The 20,152-nt window shown below is 47.5% G+C and overlaps 1 protein-coding gene across 15 annotated transcripts in view; it reads left to right on the top strand.

Moving 5' to 3' along the window:
* The window catches only part of MID2 (midline 2), a 438,142-nt gene extending 425,356 nt beyond the window's left edge, over positions 1–12,786 (top strand). For all 15 annotated transcript variants that reach the window (XM_090059302.1, XM_090059309.1, XM_090059301.1 and 12 more), the window contains one exon: positions 7,446–12,786. In XM_090059302.1, coding sequence (XP_089915428.1) covers positions 7,446–7,848 — 403 coding nt within the window. In that variant the 3' untranslated portion in view covers positions 7,849–12,786. The remainder of the gene's footprint in view (positions 1–7,445) is intronic.
* Positions 12,787–20,152: the final 7,366 nt, after the last annotated feature.

The following is a 20,152-nucleotide window of genomic DNA, read 5'->3' as shown; positions in this document are numbered from 1 at the left end:
AAAACAAGAAGTGTATAACAGAACAAGGAATTAAACCTGGCTCTCTGCTAGCCTACTCTGTTTTTTCTCAGCATGAAAGTGCAAGAGACACAGAAATAGTTGTATGAAGTTTGCTACGGCTGAGAGAAATGGGCCCTATATCTATTCCCAGCTTATTAATAAACATGCTAATACAATAAAAAAATGCCCTATCAGTCATGTCAGGTATATATGATATATGTGGACAGGAATACAAGTCATATATCTGTGGTGTGTTCAAACATGTCACCTCTATTCTAAATTTTTATTCCAGTGTCTAGGTCAGGGGTGGGCAAAATAGGGCTCATACCATGCTCCCTCCCATAGCCACCCTGCATCCACCAGTAGCACTGCCCCAGCCCTGGCCAGTGTGCACAGCTTCCCTGTAGGGCTTCCTTCTACCCACTCAGCTGCTTGCTGGTGGCTGCTCATTGTGCTGGGCAGCTGAGCGGGTGAAAGGCAGCCAGGAGCTGGAGCCCCTGCCTGGCTGGGCGTGTGGTGCTCTGCACTACCTGCTGCCTGGAGCAGCACAGCAGGGGCAGGAGGAGGAGGAGCTGCTGAAGGCAGGAGGAACTGAGAATTCCCTAGGTCAAAGGTTCCCAACCCCCAGGCCACGAAGGGTTGGCTGCTGGTCCACAGAAGGGTTGGCTGAGTATAAAAAAGGGTTGGCTGCCACTCCATAGTACACCAGCCACTTCCAGACTGCACAATTTTAAAAAGTTGGGAACCCCTGCCCTACGTAGCTGTAGCAGCACTGACAACAGCCCTACCAGGAAGCTATACACACTGGCCGGGACCAAGGCAGGGGCAGTGCCATCAGTGGGCACAGGGTGAGTGCAGGTGGGAGCATGGCACAGGCTTCCCCAGCAGGAATGGGTGGGGCACAGCCCCATGGAGAGCACCTGAGGGGCAGCCACTGGCCACATGGGGAAGTGGTGGTGGGGGACCACACCTGCACCTACACCACCAAGCTCTACTACACATGCCCCCTGCCCACACCCTTTCTTCCTGACTCTCCCTTGCCCCGGCTGGCTCCCAGGATGTAGCATGTGAGCAGCCCTACCCACACACAGCCCTCCCCACATCCCTCCACATACCCCTTCTCACCCCCTCCCCACATAATATACAAAAATAAGACTATTTTGGGCTGTTATGCAGTCATCTCAATATATACTACTCAAAAAAAACATAAATCTGGACAAATATATCTGGAAAAAATATATATGTTAAAATAGATTTTTTATTTTAGTATATGATTTATTTTTTTATCAATGAGTTGTTAAAATGATATCTTTTGAAAGATTTTATGTGTGAGGCCCTCAACAGCTCACCAAAACTTAAGTGGCCTGCCAGCTGAAATAATTGCTCATATATCTATGTGGTCTAGGTGATCTGATAATTAGGAAGTTGTTCCTTAGGTTTAACCTTAGTCTGCCTTCCCGTAGCTTAAATTATCTGTCCTATGTTTGTTCACTATCCCCTGTATGGCAACTATTTTAAAATGTTAAATTTCAAATATTTTTAAACTGTTATTATATCACCCCTTAATCTTTTCTCCAGGCTTAAAATAATACTAAGTCCTTCAAACTTTACTCATACTTTCTAAACCCCTGAATATCTTCACTACTTTAGTTTTTATTCTCTCCGGTTTGTCAATATCCTACACTGTGGTGCCCAAAACTGGCTACTGTAGCTGAGGCCTATCCAGCCTTGCATGGAAGAGTACTATTGCTTCATGCCTTTGGGACACAAAGTTTCTGTTAATGTAACCCAAGATTAAATTTGTACCGTAGTCCGCTATTGGATGATCTTGTAAGATTCTTTCCAGCCCTACTTTCTTACTTTGCATGCATTCAATGCTGCATGTTAATTGATTGTAAAGGAGTGAGGGAATGAGAGTCCTCGAAAGTGAGACTATTATTTGAGTGAGCCAGGACTCTAACTTGCTATTTGGCAGGGATGCCAAACTCATCTGGCCCTGTGGGTCCTGGTTGTAGCATGCAGTATGAGTCCCAGACCTGCCAGAGTGGGCACTGGATCCAACATGTGGGGGTTGGGGGTTTGGGACTGCCCTCATGTGGGTGCTGCATGCAGCATAGGTCCCAGAGGGAGCAATACCTGGGCCTGGTCCAGCATGCTCTGTGTGTGGCATGTGGGTCATCTCAAGACCCAGGGCCAGTACTGGGGGCCAGAAGATGTGGCTCTTGGGCCAGATCCACTCCATGAGCCATATGTTGGGCACACCTTGTATATGGTATGATATCTGCATTGCTAGTACAAAAAGCAGTATGCCCTGAATGTTGTGTGCCTCAACATCTGTAATCTTAGAAGCAAGATTGTGCTTTATTTCTGAAGTATTAATTTCTGATGACTTCATTAAAATATAATTAATAGAAAGTGTTTTATTAGAAATCCATGATCATGTCATTCAAAAGACTTTTGCGGACTTAATTTGAGTCCCAGGGGTGAGTACATGTGAGTCTGCCACACATGAGGACTGAATTATTTTCCTGATTTGTGTAACTTACAGCAGTTAAGAAGCCCTGCTCAGTTAAAAGAATCTTTAAAGCAGGAGTGTTAAACATACGACCTACAGGCAAGATCTGGCCCACCAAGCTCCTCAGTGTACCCCGCTGGACTACTGGTATCATCAGAGGGAGTGTCTGGCCACAGAATCTTCACGGCCATGGCCCTACCTCCAGGGCTGTTGCTGCCACCCCCTGTCTGTGCTGAAATCGGAGCTGCTGCCACAACACATAGCATGGGACACAGCAGCAGCTGCAGCACAGAGTACATGGTGGCTGTAGCTCCAGCTGCAACACAGAACCAGAGATGCTACCACCACGGAAGGGACCTGAACTGATCATCAAGTCCAAACCCCTGCCCTTGGCAGGAACAAGTGCTGGGAATCATAATAGCCAGATAGCTATCCAACCTCCTCTCTGAAGACCCCAAGGTAGGGGGAGAGCATCACCTCCCTTGGGAGCCCATTCCAGAGCCTGGCAGCCCTAACCATAAAGTAATGCCTCCAGATATCAAGCCTGAACCTGCTCTCAGTCAATTTATGGCTGTTATTCCTTGTTATCCCAGGTGGTGCCTGGGGGAACAGAGCCTCACCTATTTTCTGCTGGTCCCCCTGGTGAGTTTATAGATGGCCACCAGATCCCCCTGTCAGTCTTCTCTTGTGGAGGCTGAATAGATTCAGGCCCTTTAGTCTATCTTCCTGGGGCCTGGCCTGCTGCCCCCTGACCATGTGAGTGGCCCTCCTCTGGACCCTCTCAAGGTTAGCCACATCCCTCTTGAAGTGCAGGCCCAGAACTGGATGCAGTACTCCAACTGTGGCCTGACCAGTGCTGCATAGAGGGGAAGGATCACCTCCCTGGACCTGCTTGTGATGCATCTGTAGATGCACAACAAGGTGCAGTTAGCCTTACTGATTGCTTCCTCGCATTGGTTGCTCATGTCCATCCTGGAGTCAACAATGACTCCAAGATCCCTTTCAGCCACTGTGTTGTTGAGAAGGGTGTTCCCCAGCCTATAGGTGTGTTGCTGGTTCCTTCTCCCTAGATGCAGCACCTTGCACTTGTCTGCATTGAATTCCATTCTATTCTCATCTGCCCACCTCTGTAACCTGTCTAGATCTAGTTGGATTCTGTCCCTCCCCTCCAGTGTGCCCACTTCTCCCCACATCTTTGTGTCATCAGTGAATTTGGACAGTGTGCTTTCCATGCCCACCTCCAAGTTGCTGATAAAGATGTTGAATAGCACAGGCCTGAGGACCGAGCCCTGGGGAACTCCACTGCCCACATCCCTCCAGGTCAAAAATGACCCATCCACCACCACTCTCTGGGTGTGACCATTGAGCCAATTTGCCACCCATCTGACTGTGTAGGCATCAATGCTGCAGTCGCCTATTTTTTTTTTTTTTTTTTTTATGAGCATGGGGTGAGAAACAGTGTCAAAGGCCTTCTTGAAGTCCAGGTAGATGACATCCACCTCAGTGCCCACATCCAAGGACTTTGTGACCTGGTTGTAAAAGGAAACAAGGTTAGTCAGGCAGGATCTGACCAGCAGTGAGCCCATGTTGGTTGCCCCTGAGCATTACCTCCCATGCTGGGCCCCCACAGATGTGCTCCTTGATAATTTTCTCAAAGGTCTTCCCAAGGACTGAGGTGAGACTAACTGGCCTATAGTTACCCGGGTCCTCCTTTCTCCCCTTCTTGTAAATGGGGACCACATTGGCCCTTTTCCAGTCCTCTGGGACCTGGCCAGAGCACCATGAGCACTCATACAGCTGTGCCAGGGGCCCTGCTATGACCTCCGCCAATTCCCTCAGTACCCTTGGATGAAGAGCATCTGGACCTGCTGATTTAAACACATCCAGCCCCTCCAGAAGTTCCCTAAGTAGATCATCCCTGACCCTAGGCATGGCATTGTGTCCCCTGAGCCTGTCCATAATCCTAGTGGGGAGTTGTCCTGGTCCCTGCTCAGAAATATGGAGGCAAAGAACTTGTTGAAGAGATCAGCTTTTTCCTTTGCTGCAATCACCAGATTGCCAAGCCTGTCCTGTAGGGGCCCCATGTTACCTGGTGCCTTCTTCTTACTCCCTATGTATTTGAAAAAGGACTTTTTGTTATCCTTAATTCTGGTCGCCAGCCCTAGTTCTGTCTCTGCCTTGGCCTTCCTAACCACCTCCCTGCAATCATGAGCAACAGAGGTGTAATCCTCCTTGGTGATAGCCCCTTGCTTCCACTGATTGTATGCCACCTTTTTTGCCCTCAGGCCTCCTGGATGCCTTTACTGAGCCAAGGGGGCTTTTTAGCACTCTTGCCCCCTTTGGTTCACATTGGGACTGACTCCCTCTGAGCTTGGAGGATTGTCTCCTTAAGGAACAACCACCCATCCTGGACTCCCATCTCAATGAGGCTCCAAGTCCCCAATGTCTCTCTTACTAATCTCCTTAGCTCATTGAAGTTGGCCCTCCTGAAGTCAAGGACTTTTGCCTTACTGCTTGCTTTCACCACCCTGCACCAGATAGTAAATTCCAGCAGATGATGGTCACTAACACCTAGGTAGTCAAGCACCTGCAGATCCCTCACCAGGTCATTGCCTGTGGCAAGGACCAAGTCCAGCAAGGCATTTCCTCTGGTGGGATTGTGTACCTCCTGGGTTAGGTGGAGGTCCTGTATGCAGGCTAAAAACCTATATGAGCATTCAGACCTGACTGACTGATCCTCCCAGCAGATGTCTGGGTAGTTTAGGTCACCCACAACAACCACATCCCTTGTCCTTACAGCCTCTGTGAGCTGACCTGAAAATTCCAGGTCCAGCTCATGCCCCTGGTGAGGTGGTCTGTAGTAGATGCCCACTATCAAGTCCCTTTCCCCACAACCCCCTTGCATTCTAACCCAGAGCACCTCAGTTTGCCCCTCTTCTGACCCCATCCTGATCATTGAGGATGTGTACTGCTCTTTAACATAGAGCGCTACACCCCCTGCCCCCCTTTTCTCCCTACTCTATCCTGTCTATACAACCTATAGCCCTCGATGTCTACTGCTCAGTCATGGGTAGAATCCCACCAGGTTCTGTAAGCCCAACCAGGTCTGGGTTTTTGCTAGCTAGCAGGAGGGCGAGTTCCTCCTGCTTATTCCCCATACTTCTAGCATTTGTGTAGAGGCAATTGACCCTCCTATGGGTGTTCGTGCTGCCCTCTTGTTCCCAAGCTTGCCCAGGCCCTTGTCACTTACCTGGGTTGTTCCTGCTTGCGTCACCTGGCTTGACATCAAAGTGTCCTCCTGTACCTCTGCATCCCCATCCCCCCAAGGCAAGCTGCTTTCAAGCTATTTATGTTGATGAACTCTTATTTAAAGCTTCCTAGGTGTTAAAAAACACTTTCACATCAGGAGCTCCACCCCGCCGCCCCCCACACACACACTCAGATGTGACTAGAGAACGGAGTTTGCAGCGCTCTAAGTCCCAGGAGCCAAATTCATGGGAAGGCGCTGCCTCTGATCTTCCCCTTGTACAGCAGGAGTTAGGCACCAAACATTAAAGAAACACTGTCAAGCTGATACCCTTTTAAAGCTGTTTTGCTTTTGCTGGCACAGTGGGCTTGAAAAGCACAGTTCCTCCTGAAAGAGCCAGCCTGTGTCACTTCTAGCCCTTCTCCCCTCCTGGCAGAAAGAGACTGGGCTGGAACGGAATAATGCTTTTCTTAGCAGAGCTGCTGTAGGCTCATTTTCTGTGGTGTAGAGCTGTTTTGTGCTACTTGTGCTATTGGGATGAGCATTGTAGGAAACAGATGGCACATTGTAAAGCAGCCAGATAGGCTGTACTGAGAAAAATATGTAACAATTTCTGTGCTGAAGCCACTGTGAAATCTCCCATGTTGCTGGGTTTTTGGTTGTAGCCGTCTTGGTCTAAGGAAGTAGGCAGGCACGGTTCTTTGAGCAGATGTGATATCTTTTATTAGACCAACTGAGTAGTTGGAAAAAATTTCTTGGCAAGCTTTCGGGCACAGTCACCCTTCTTCAGGCATGGGGAGCCTCTGCTGGGGGATCCCCCCACCCCGCTCGTTGACAGATTGCTGAGGAACCCTGCACCCCACCCCCGCTTGTCGATCGGCCGCTGTGGGACTTCTTCCTTCTTGACTGGCCACTGGGGGTACATTTCCCCAAAAACGTTGAAAACCCTTGCTCTAGAGTCTGTGATTATTTGTTTTTATTGTCCCTAATTGCTCCCTTTCACTAAAATCCTCTTTCAGCTACACCCAAATTGTAGCCTAGATTCCAAATTTCCTCCCTTTGCTTTTAAAACATTCCATTATGGAGGAACTTGGAATGGGAATGTGCAGGCTTGGTAGCAACTTGGCACATGGCATCTGTGACTAGAAATCAGTTCCACCAGGGAACTTTCTGGCGTGCAGGTTTTTTCAGTGTGTATCTTCCGCTGTTGTCTTGATCCCACTTTGCAGCTTGCTTGTAGCAAATCCATGTATAGCTTGTATTCTGGGGTCATCACGTTAAAACGGAGAGATGAAATTACATGCAGGAATAACAAATTACTGGAAAGTAGAGGGCTGGGGAGTTTCATCATGTCAGCCACTCTGTGGTAATGGCCTGTGTGCATGCTTTTACTCCCCAGTGGGTGAAAACTAGTTGGTGGTAGTTTACCCCTCTTCCATTGAGAGTTGAGCTACTGCAGGTTATCTTTCAGGCATGGTAGAGTAAAAGCTTGCACATGAGCAGAGCAGCTGATACCTGGGAAACCCCCTCTCATTTTCCCTCCAGTGGCTTGTTTGGGTGCAGCTCCATTTTGTGGGGAGTGTATGCACTCAGAACAGACAGCTAAATTAGCCTTCAGGGATCTGGATTTTGTATTTCAGTGGATTTAAATTAATAATGTGTGTCTGTTATTCTCTGCTCTAGGTATGCTATTGGTGTAGCGTATAAGTCTGCCCCAAAGAATGAGTGGATTGGCAAGAACTCCTCCTCCTGGGTCTTCTCTCGCTGCAACAACAACTTCGTGGTGAGACACAACAACAAAGAAATGTTGGTGGAGGTCCACCCTCAGATGAAGCGCCTTGGCGTCCTCCTGGATTATGACAACAATGCCCTGTCCTTCTATGACCCGGCAAATTCTCTCCATCTGCATACATTTGAAGTTTCTTTCATCCTCCCAGTCTGTCCAACATTTACCATCTGGAACAAATCTTTGATGATCCTCTCAGGCCTGCCTGCCCCAGACTTCATAGATTACCCAGAGCAGCAGGAGTGTAATTGCAGGCCCCAGGAGTCCCCGTATGTATCAGGGATGAAAGCTTGTCACTAAGCTGCAGCCCGCACCTCCTGTTCTCCACAGTCCTGCATGGAGATTGTTAACGGGAGCTAGTAGTGAGCAGCCAGCCCTTGGGAGCTTCTGAACAGCTTAGATCAGGAAGCACTTTCTGCAGCCAGCTATATAGTGCTCAGCAAGCAAATACTCTCTCACATGAAGCTAATTTTTTAAGGGGGGTGTGGGGAAGAAACTTTAAAAAGCTGTTAAATAAACTTTGTTGACAAGCTCCATTTCTTTGTGAATGAAGCTTGTGAAACTCCCTTGTGGTGTGATTGAATTTCTCAAACCAGATTGTCATGTGGATTGTTTTGGTTTTATTTGGGGGTTGAGGACAGTGGTGGGGGAGGCTTAGTGCAACCTCCTTCGCCACTTGGATGGGCACAATACTGGTTCCATGGTCCCCTCGAGAGATATTGGTGGAGTGGATATATCCAAAGGAGAGTGGCAAGGAAACAGCTGTCTCCAGGTATGGGCTTGTAGAAGAGCAGAATCAGCAAGGCCTCCTAGCCTTGCAAGAAATGCTAAGCAGGCCTGCGAAATCACCGATCAGGCAGGAAGCTCCATTTAGCAGCATCTTCAGAACAAAAGATAAAACAAGCAGCATAACTCTTTTATCCAGAGAAGTGCGCACAACCAGGAAGCTAGAGCCTTTTACACAGTAGGCAGTATGTGTAGGTGGAACTGGCTCTGGGAGAACTGGTCTCTCAGGAATGAGCCTGCTGCCTTCAGCTGCGTTCAACAACTCCTGCTCATCAAGCACTCAGATCTCAAATCCTGTGGCAGAGGAAGGTTAAGCCTATCCCTATCCCTATTTTCTGTCTTCTTGAGGAGGCTATATTTCAGTGTAAATCAGGGAGGCCCCAGCCAAGCCAACCCACTGGCCAATACCTAATCTGTGTGACATAGAACAAGCTGAGGTCCAGTTGTGCAGCACAGGGTCCATCATACAGTGTTCCCTCTCACTGTTAGGATACGTTGTTTGTTTTGGAGATGTGACCAGGCTGAAGAAGCCAACAGGTCACACAGATATCTCTGCTTCAGCTTCTCATGGTGTAATGCAAGATGTTCCCCCAGAAAGAGTGTGTATCTTCTGTGAGTGGGGGCTTTGGAAAGAGCCAGTGTCACCCTTCATGTTGCTGCTGTTGTCACGTGGCAAGGGAAGCTCAGGCAGGCAGAGCAGAATCATCTGCACAGAAGCAAAATGGAGTAAGTGGTCCATAAGGTATGTGATCAGTCTTATAGTGTGTGAGGAATATATCCATTATTTATGTGCAAGAGCTGTACCACTGCTTCTGCACAGAGATCTACTCAGAATGCACTTTCTTTTCCATAGGCTGAGTTTGTTTGAGGTTTGACTGGCAAATTATATAAGGGCAGATAGCAAAAAGATCAAAATTAGTCCCAGAAATGGCAGGGCAGCCTGTCCTGGCAACATTAATTGGAAATAGGACCACTTCCCCTCTCTGAGTAAATACAGGGCTATTCCCAAAGCAGAATTTAGTCCCAAGGCCTTCACATTTGCAGAGGAACTCTCCATCCTCTTGCCATTCATCTCAGTTTTTTGAGAACCACCCAAGGTTATTGCTCTCTGTTAATCCTATTTTGTGAGGCTGTCTTCCTATCCAGGAACCTCAAATTGCCATTCAAGCAGAATGAGGCTGACTCTTCAAACCAGACTACTTCACTTTTTGATAGTGAGGAGCCTTTTTACCCAGGCATGAACAGGAGTTAGGCAAGGGAAGGTGGATCCTGAGGAGAAAAAACCTAGAGGATGCAAACACTGCAAACTGGGGCCTTGGTTTGACTGGGGAGCCAGATGTTTTAATTCCACACAAATGAGAGAGAGTACAAAGTCTTATTTCCATGGATGCAAAGGAAAGTCAGTGCTATGACTATGGACAGATTCAGATTAGGTTTGCACCCTGCCTACCTGAAGCTGTGAGAAGTTTGTTCAGTGATACCTTTTACTGATCCAGTTATATATTTGGGGGAGATGTGCCTGAAAGCTTGTCTAACAAAGTGCCCTTCCTCTGGGAACAAAGCAGACAGGGCTGAAGCTAAATACCAGGTAGAACAAATTGCTTTATGTACCCCATTATGTAAATGAAAATAGCCCCTTAAAGGAGAAAAAGAGGCAAGTAATTCAGCTAACTTCTGTTTATTCCACAAGTTTACAGTCCTCTTCCATTTCTTTATTTTCTTTCACATAGAGGAGTTAAACAAAAGTCATTGTTCTACAGTATTTAGCTCAGGCTGTATCTGCTTCTTTCCCAGACCTGAGGAAAGACGGTTTCACCACCATCTCCCCTAACATCTCTCCCAGTAAAAGATTATTACCAAAAAAATCTTGCTTCTCATGTATTTCCTAGACTATCATAGCTACAACACTAAAGTCCTGCTTCAAAGGACAGAAGCTATGCTGCGGCTACTTGCCCACCAGTGCATTGGCTTTTCACCTTTAGTACTTTTGCCATTTGAAAGGGATATCCTGCTTAAGGGGCCCAGCATCAAACTGGCTTCAATAAAACTTCTAGTTCTGAGAAATCTCTCTTCTGGATAAGGAGTCTAGCTGATGTGTCCTGAAGGCATTGGGCTGGCAGAGCCTGCTGCCAAGGATCCGGACCAGAATCTGGGTCTCATTGGAAATTCTCCCCTGGCAACATTTCCTTGTTTGAGCTACTTGGGGTCCTGTGGAATGGCTCCTTCATGAATTGAAATTGTCTTTAACTTTTCCTCTTTTTTTTTCAAATGGGGAGAGAGCACTGTGTCTTGCTGATGGGAAAACTACCTCATAATGCTGCCTCTCAAGACAGGCTGATTCATTCAGATGGAGTGATTTCAGTAAGTGGGCAATGTACCATGTTGAAGGGAGGTTCATAGACAGTGGGGTTTTTGAGCAGACACAGAGAGAGGCTTGTTAAACTTGGATCTGTATGTAGCATGTACTTGGGCTGCAGTCCAATCATTTCCTGGGCTCAGAGAATACAGACTCAGAGTGGGAGAGCCTGCAGACCAATGCCAGCCACCTGGAGAAAACATCTGAGATTTCCTCTTACTTGAATAAGATAGTAAGTGTATTGCCTCCTCCCCACCTGCCTTCTGCCTTCCTAAACTATTTGAGGGGCTTTGATTCTGTTTGACATGCACTTCTTTTGCCTGAGCTTTGCCTTCTTTATCTTCATTTTGCTCTAGCAGCTTCCTCACCTCTCACAAGCTGTTGTGTACCTCATTATGCAGCTGCCACACTCGTGGACAAAGTCTGCAGCATCATATCCTTCTTTAGGGCTTGAGTAGGGCAGGATGTGCCTGCAGTCCCTCCAGCTATGTCAAATAAGTTCTTTGGCCAGCACGTTGTAAAGGGTTTGCAGTTCTGGCTGATATGAAAGATACGAAAGGCTGCAGAGCCTTGAACAATCTGTGCTGAAGGATACTTTTCATTAACTCTGAGTTGCTGTCAGTACCAGCAGAAAAGTGATAGCTCCTCACAGGGATGGGGTGTGTAAAGAGCATAATTGATTAGCTCTACAAATTTCTGGCCCTTATGAATTCAGCATTTACTGTGACTGGTTGCCTAATGGTGGGTTGTGGGGTGGAGGGGCAAGGTATTTTCTCTGCAGACAAATTATATGCCCCCTGGTGCTGTGCTGGAAATGGGAGATGGATTTGCTTTTCCTGACACTGATCTGGACTGCTTTTGCCATCATTGAAGGGCAGTAATTCATAGGGTGTGATGTACAACTTCAGAGCACAGGGAAGATTTTTACTGGTTTATCCTAGCCCAAGCGTTGGCCAGCATTGGGTAGGGACAGAATCACATTTGTTTTATGGAAATAAATTGCCATTTTCAAGTTGATGTTTTCAGAGCCACATAGGGATACCATTTAATTCTGTCCCCTTTGTGGTGAGCCCAACAGGCTGCTAGTGCATCCATCTTGAATGGATGCCCCAGTACTGTAGATGGATTCTAGCCCTTGTAAAATGGGTGCCAAGCTTTTCTTGCCTGGCCCTGGCACAGTTCTGACAGAATTTCTGTTGGAGGACTCTGCTGCATCCATTAACTCAGAGCACACGAGCCATTAACGTGATGTTTGCACGTAATGAAATTGCACTAGTTACAGTAGGGTTAAGTATTGAAACAATGACAGACGGGAGGGGAACCATAGTGCTTACGTGGTTGGTGGGAAAGAGAAGACCCAGCACAGTCCAAAGAAAGTGCTGAGGTTAGGCGCAACTTCTAAGTTGCCTGAATTTTTCTCTGCAGTATTTCTTTAATAGCAAAACCTGACCACATGTGTTATTAAATGGAGGGTGGTGAAAGCAAGTCATTTGCCTCTCTTAGACAAGTCCAGGAGTGAAGTCTGGTTCCTGCACTAGAAAACTCAGTCCAAGTCAGGCACCTACACTAGAGAGCCATCCCCACTTCTAGAGATGTAGATGGATCCTCTTTACAGGCAAAACTCCCCTGCTGCTTGTTACCTTTGCCTTCACCCTGTTAGCAACCAATCCCATTGGTGAAAACTGACTGGTGGAATATTGACACAATGGCAGTTTCAACCAATCCAAACCCATCCAGCTTCTGCTGCCCCTGACTTTGAATGAACATGGAAAGCTTTCTGCCTTTTTCCATCATCCTGTTCAGAGGGGTTGCAGAATCACAGAGGGAAAAGGACCAGTGACTATTGGTTCGAGTCACTGCAGGAAGTTCATGTGTCATCTGTATTTCTGCCTCTTGCAGGGCTCTGTGCTGCTGGTGGATGTTTGTATCATAGTATCCATTGTATATGACTTGGGATGTGGTGAAATTCTGGTTACAGTGCAACTCTCATACTTTCTTTCCATATGTAACATATTTGTTTTGTTTTGGGTTCTTTGCAACTTCTTTGTTAATGTGTATATATATATAAATATAATATAATATATATACCTACTGGATGTGTCTGTGTGTGAAGATGATTATATCAGACTCATTTAGGTAATATCAAAACTATACCGATCTTTCCCAAAGTTAGAGGCCTCCCACTTTCACCATGTAATTTCCTTCTCTGGACATATAAACATCTGTAATGTTGAAACCAAATCCACCTTGCCCATGGTAGAGCTTTTCTGATCATTTTCACATAAAATCTTTTAGCTTCAACTTTGCGCAAAAGTGTTGATGGTGCTCTCCATTCTCAACTTAAAATCAGCTAGAAATTCAAACGTACTCAGCAACCTGCATTTATGTGGAAGTGAGGTAGGAGAATGCTGGATTGATAGGCAAACTAGCAACCATTGTAAATCCCCAGTAGCAACCCTTCCACTGGTATGAAAGGGCAGTAGTCAGTAAGTTCATGTTCAGAAGTTCCTAATAAAATAACCATAACCATTCTCCCCTGCTACAGAGGAAGGCAACCCCCCCACCATCACTACCTGTGCCAGTCTGGCAATGGGAGAAATCCCCTCCTGCCCCCAAATGTAATGATCACTGTGACCCTGAGTAAAAGATGAAGATCCTCCTTCCAGGAACCTGTGGCCTTTCTAAGTAGATAGAGGCAGGAGCACCAGTACATTCCAGTAAAAAAATACCCATCATTAGCTGTGGCAAATATTTGACCAATTAATTATGTTAGCAAAAAATTAAATTAGTAATTACTAGAGGGTCTTGAGACCACCATAAATGCTGAGTGCTTATTTCTCAAAGTAATCATATAGACATCCACCGTTGTCTAGGTTTGTCATGGATTTTCTTTGTAGCCACCCAGATCTTTAGAACAGTGCCCACACTTCAGTAATAATGACAACCTATACATTAAGTTTATGGTGACTCATTACCTATATAGAGATCTTTTGGATATTCACAGCTGGGTACTTATCCTAGGGCAACTAGGACCCACATGACCCTCCTGGGGGGGCCCTGCCCTCTGGCACAGTTTCATATGCACACCTTAGCCATATATGGCTGACAGCAGAATGGGTACAGAAGGGTCTGTTCTCACAGAAGAGCTCAGCACTATGAGGGATGTTCCATTTCCCTGTGGTCATTTAAGAGGCAGGCCTTTTAGTCAAAGGAGCTTTGGGCCTTTGATGCACAGATAGCCATTCTGTTTTCTACCAGTGCGGACACTATGTGGGTGTACTTGCTACATGTATAGGCTGAGCATGCACAGTAGGCTACAAACTGCATGTGTACATGCCTAGCTGTGTATATACACCCCTTGTACCTGTGTATGAGCACATAAGGTATGGAAATGTAGGCAGCCCCAAACCCATGACTAGTGGGGTTAGGAGCACTCACTTTGGAAACCAAAGACCAGGTTCTAGGTCATCCTTGCCTATGCCACATGTTAAGCATTACCCAAACCCTTCTCTGGTGCCCCCTTTTGAAGTTGGCCCCTGGCCAGCCACAAAAGGGCCATATGTGGTGCAGGCAAGTGGTCTAAACACTCAACTACTGAGGCTGAAATGGGAGGATACTCCACCACAGCTCTGCAACTTGTGCCCAAATACACTCCTATGTTGCTGTCTACACATGCAGGACTGTGTGTCCAGGAAAACAAGGGCTACCTGTCTGTAAGTGCCAAAATGCCACTTAGACACCTAAAAAGTTGCCATTTGGACACCTGTAGGGAAATACCACCCTGCTCCATGAGTTAGGCTTACCCAGGCACCTGTTGTCATGGCTAAATCAAATGAGTGGCTACCCATACTCTGTGGCAATTTAGAAACACTGCCCTCCTAATGCAGAGGCTCTCACATGGTAAAGAGTGGTTGGCCTTTATGGGGATGTACAGGAAGATAAGTGCTCAGCTGGTCTGGCTTTGTGTTCCCAGCTACTAGATTACACTTAAAGCAGGTTAAACATATCCATACATAAAGTTTCCTACTGTGTTTTCTGTGCCCCAGATTCCTGCAGGGACTACAAGAACTTCGTATGATTGTCTCCTGGAGACCTGACCTCCAACTTACAATCTCACTATTCAAATATATCTGTGCATAGCAATGCTGGAGACCTCTGTAAGATATCAATGTGCTATACAGAGCACCATCAAAAGCAGGAGTGAGAGTGCATTTTCACATTGAGGAACTATATTTCATAAGTGGCATCCATGCCCCTTTCATATCCTTGGTCATTCTGATGATTTTAAGAAGGCTCTAAAGAGGACCAACAAGAAAAGGGGGCATCCATTCACCATTCAAGCAGAACTGCTGCAAAACCTTCCATGGGATGGGAAAGAGGCAGAGAATGTTCCAACGTCACCTCACCATCACATGTATTAAGCCCCTGCACATTTCAAAATAGCTGTGGGGGAGCTTTAGATAAAGCATCCCACAGCCATTTTGAAATGCATAAGGGATTAATACATGTGATAGTGGGTTATTTTAATTGGAGCAGCTGTCCAGGAACCACCACCAAGCATGTGTATAGGGAGCCCCAGAGGTTGCTATAGCATCTAAAGGGTACAAGTGAAAAAAATAATCTAGCAGGTCAGGGCTGGCTTTAAGGGGAAACAGGACATTTGCTGGAAGTTTGTAGTTATAAATTACCTCAGGAATCAGAAGCCCGTAGATTTGAGACCCACACCTCAAGTTGGGCAAGGGTAGCTGTTGGCCCATACAGAAGTGACAATAGAACCATCTCAGTCTCAGGACAGTTTGTCCCAGGTTTCTCCATTATCTCTATGCTCTCATTTCTCACATCCACCTCAGAGATGGGGTGTGAACTAAGAGCAGTTGAGGAAGCTAAGAGCCTTCTGGTTGTATGCAGACCCAGATGAGAATAAGAATGGCTGGTGTCAGGTTAGAGGCATCAGAATGTCAATTCCAATGCAGCTTTACCTTAAGACCATGGTCCAGTGTATTGACCTGAGCTGTCTGATTATTCTATTTGCCTTTCACCATAGAATGTATTTGGAGCTCAGCCCAGCTCTTAGAGCTGATATGCAGGACAAACAGCCATTAACTTCAGCAGGAGTTGGAGTGGCTCCATCATTCCAGCAATACACACAGCACAGCAAAGAGAATAGCTGCAGCCTCCTCACTGATGGAATCATCTGCCACCCAATGAGATCCTATCTGCAGAGGTATGAATACAGCCCCTAAGCCAGAAAAGTCTTAAATGAAACCAGGAGTCATTAAGGCAAATGGCAGCCTGTAAAACACAAAGGGAACAGAGAGAACACAAAGCCAGAAAACAAAACAAGCAGTTTGCAAGCAGTTTTCTGGGAGTAAGAGGAGGATGGGAAAGAGGCAGAGAAGTCAGGGCTAGTGCAGGGCATGGCGTGGCAACCCAGCTGGGCTGCCTGCCTGCACCCCCGTGCGATCAGAGGAGGCAGCCCAGGTGGGCTGATGTCCCACCACCCCCAGCTGGGGTTGGAAACTCAGCCCAGCTGGGCTGAGTGCATTTCCCCAGCCCCATGGTCCAGCGAAACAGTTGAAACAGCATCAAAACAGCCTCACTGTTTTGACTCAAAATTATATCCGATACAAAACTCTGTTCTATCCACACCTTGAAACTGACATTGGAATGGAACAGTGTCGTTTCGCACAGCCCTAAAGCCAGGCACCAGATCCTGCCTGGGGAAGGTAAGTGATCAAGGGCTGCCTGTGCCTGTTGCTTGCTGAATGTTTGGTGGGCTGTGTATGTTTTGGGTGTGTGCTCTGAGAAGCTGGGAGTATTGCTAAGTGCCTGTGCCAGACAAAAGACTTTATGAGGGGGGTAGAGCCAATCCAGGCCCAGCAGGGTATAAAAGGAGATTTCCTGAGAAACCAGAGAGCAAGCAAACCAGGGCAGCAAACAGGGCTGGCAGTCTGTAAGCAGTTCACTGGTCTGTTTGCAAGTCTGTTTGACCCCTGCCTCTTTGAGCGGGGAGCCCTTAAGTTTGGTGTAAGGAGACAGGGAAAAAGGAAACTTTTGGGGCCAAGAAACAGTAAACAGGCCAGCTTCCAGCAAGTTTGCTAGGGAAGGTGCACTTGGAAGAATGGCAGTAAGAGAGAGAAGGGGCAGATTAAGAGGCCAAGAGAAATGGCTGAAGGATGTTGCAATGCTAGGGCCACTGACACTGCCATTCTTTGCACCTATGAAGATTCGGTTCAGGCAGGACCACTCACCATTGAGACTTCCACACAGGTCTGGGTTTGGCGCTGTGGGGATTGAAGCTTTCAGGTTCCGTCCAGCAATGGCCAGGAGGGGGAGTGCCTAGAAAGTGCCTCCTACTGGTGCCTCTCAGGGAGTAGTCAAGAGAGCTACAGGAGGAGGTGGCGAGGCTCCAAAGCATCCCCTGCCAAAAGGAGTTCATTGATTCAATGCTGGAGGAAACCTCCAGGACTTTGGAGAAAGAACTGCCAAAGGCAGCGCTAAAGAAGGGAGAGGACATGGGCTCCGAGGAAGGGGGGAGCTGGAAGCTTGTGACATCTGGCAGCAAGCAGAAATCTTCATCTCCACCTGCAGCATTTCATCTGGAGAACAAAAAAGGAACCCCAAGCAATGCAGAGGGAGGAGCATGTTCCATTGGCAGAGGAGGACAGACCAGGCCTCCCCAAGGTGGGAAGGATCGAGACCACCACCACCAAAAACAAGTGACAGGTGGTGATGGTTGCAGACTCCCTTCTGTGGGGGACAGATGCATCAATCTGAAAGCCTGATCTATTGTCTTGGGAGGTCTGCTGGTTGCCCAGAGCCCAGATCCAAGATGTCACAGAGGGATTACTAAGACTCATCCAGCTCTTTGACTACTACCCCATGCTGCTCATCCATGTGGTCACCAATGATAATTCCAAGGAAGACCCTGAGCAGATCAAAAGTGACTAAAGGGCTCTGGGTACAAAGGTGATGGGGATGGAGGCTCAGGTGGTGTTCTCTTTGATCCTTCTGGTTAAGGGACAGGGTCCGGGCAGGAGCAGACACATTCTACAGAACAATGCATGGCTGTGCAGGTGACGTCACCGGCAGGTCTTTGGCTTCTTTGAACATGATGTTGTTCAAGGAGAATGATTGCTAGGAAGAGATGGGATCCATCTGACAAAGATGGAAGATCATCCTCATAGACAGGCTCACTACCATAGTGAGAAGGGCTTTAAACTAGGTTCACTGAGGGATGGAGACCAATGCCCTGAGCTAAGTGGGGAAGTGGGTAACCTCAAGGAAACACAACCAGGAGGAGGCAACAGAGGAGGGGTTCTCTTTCTTCCTGAGAATCAGGGCAATAGACTAGTTTCCTTAGGTGCCTGTACATGAATGCATAGAGCCTGGGAAACAAGCAGGAAGAATTGGAAGACCTTCCACAATCACAGAACTATAATGTGATTGGAATAACAGAGACTTAGTGGGAGCTCACAGGACTGGAGCACTGTCATGAATGGGTATAAACTGTTCGGGAAGGACAGGCAGGGGAGAAGAGAAGAAGGAGTTGCACTTTATGTAAAAGAGCCATAAGATTGCTCAGAGCTCCAGTATGAGCAGCTGGAGATACACCTGTTGAAAGTCTCTGGGTTAAGTTCAGAGGGGAGAGAAACAAGGATGATGTCGTGGTGGGGGTCTGCTACAGACGACCAGACCAAGAGGAAGTGGTGGATAAGGCTTTTTTCAAACAGTTAACAGAAGTTGCCCAGTCACAGGCCCTGGTTCTCATATGGGGGACTTCAATCACCCCGACATCTGCTAGGAAAGCAATACATCAGTGAGAAGGCAATCCAGGAAGTTTTTGGAGTGTATTGCAAATAACTTTCTGGTGCAAGTGCAGCCAACTAGGGGCCCATTCTCTTCTTGACCTGCTGCTCACAAACAGGGAAGAATGTAGTAGTGGATGGCAACTTGGGCAGCAGTGAGCATGAGATGATTGACTTCAGGATCCTGAGGAAAATCAGGATGGCAAGCAGCAGAGTAAAGACCTGGACTTCAGAAAAGCAGACTTCGATTTACTCAGGGAACTCATTGGCAGGATCACCTGGGAAGTCAGTCTGAGGGAAATAGGAGTCCAGGACAGCTGGCTAGACTTTAAAGAATCTTTACTGAGAATGCAGAAACAAACGATCACGAGGCACAGGAAGACTAGCAAGTATGGCAGAAGACCAGCTTGGCTTAGTAAGGAACTCTTCAGTAAGCTAAATCACAAAAGGGAAGTTTATAAGTGGAAACTTGGACAACTAGGGAGGAATATAAGAGTATTTGCTCAGGCAAAGCACAATTGCAGTTGCAGCTCACAAGGAATGGAAACAGTGACAAGAGTTTCTATGAGTATGTCAGCAACAAGGGTAAGATCAGAGAAAGTGTGGGTCCTTTACTGAATGGGTGAGGGTGCAACCTAGTGACAAAAGATGCAGAAAAGTACTCCATGCTCTTTCACCCCAGCCCCTGCTCCTGCCTCTGCCCTGCTCCCTCCCTCACCACTGAGGCCTTGATCTGGCTCCCCCAGGGAAGGAGTGGTGCACATGCTGCAATCACAGTTCCACTCACCATGCACACTCCTATTGCCAACCAGGCCTAACTGGTGTGTGTCCATCCAAATTCATTTTCCCCACCCACCCTTCCTCCTGCTCCCTTTCCCATCCCCCTGCGGTACAGGGTACTGGTTCAAAATGCAGCCTGGGTATTAGATCCCTCAGTCATTTCCCGAGGGTTTCCTGTGTGACCGGCTAGTTGGCAGTGACTTAGCCCAGGGGTTTTGAAAGGGCAAAAGATGATTGGAGGACTTGGGATTCCCTTTACTCACCAATCAGGCCCCAGAGACTCACCCTCCATGTCCCCGATTGGCCCCTTGGGTCACCTGGAGGCGATAAAAGGGGCAGCACAGCCGACTCAGGAAACGCCAGTGAGGGACCACAAGGGAGGAGCTACAAAGAGGCGGGGCAGGAGCAGTTGCCCCAGAAGCACCTGAAGGAGTGGGACCTGCAGGCAGCAGTTGGACCCTCAGCAGCGCGGCGTGCAACTGGCAGGAGAGGTTCCTCAGCTCCAGCAAGGATCTGAGCAGCAATCTGAGAGTTTCCCAGCTCTGCTTCCAGCGCCTCAAATCAGAGGCCAGGAAACTTGATGTGAGGCCGGGGCTCATGGAAGGTCAAGACCTCTTGCAGCTCAGGGCAGTACTAGTACTGGTGGTTGTGTGGTAGTGTTTCTGCCTTTCATATAGGAAGTCCCAGTTGGGGTGAGTGAAATAACAGGGAGAAATGCTTGTTGCAGTGGAAAGGGATCATTGTGGTTTATGCCTGTTATGTTCCTAGTACTGGTCTCGCATTAAAAGGTATATGGTTAAGGCCCCATTGGTGATCTGGCTCTGCTCTATAGGGGGAGAAGAGTTCCTACACCTCCCACAGCACTTGTGCACCT

The sequence above is a fragment of the Crocodylus siamensis genome, chromosome 8 (assembly GCF_052110815.1).
Source record: "Crocodylus siamensis isolate JL-2025a chromosome 8, ASM5211081v1, whole genome shotgun sequence".
Lineage (NCBI taxonomy): Eukaryota > Metazoa > Chordata > Crocodylia > Crocodylidae > Crocodylus > Crocodylus siamensis.
Note: the sequence above shows the minus strand (reverse complement) of the source record. Positions and strands in the feature narration are given on the sequence as shown.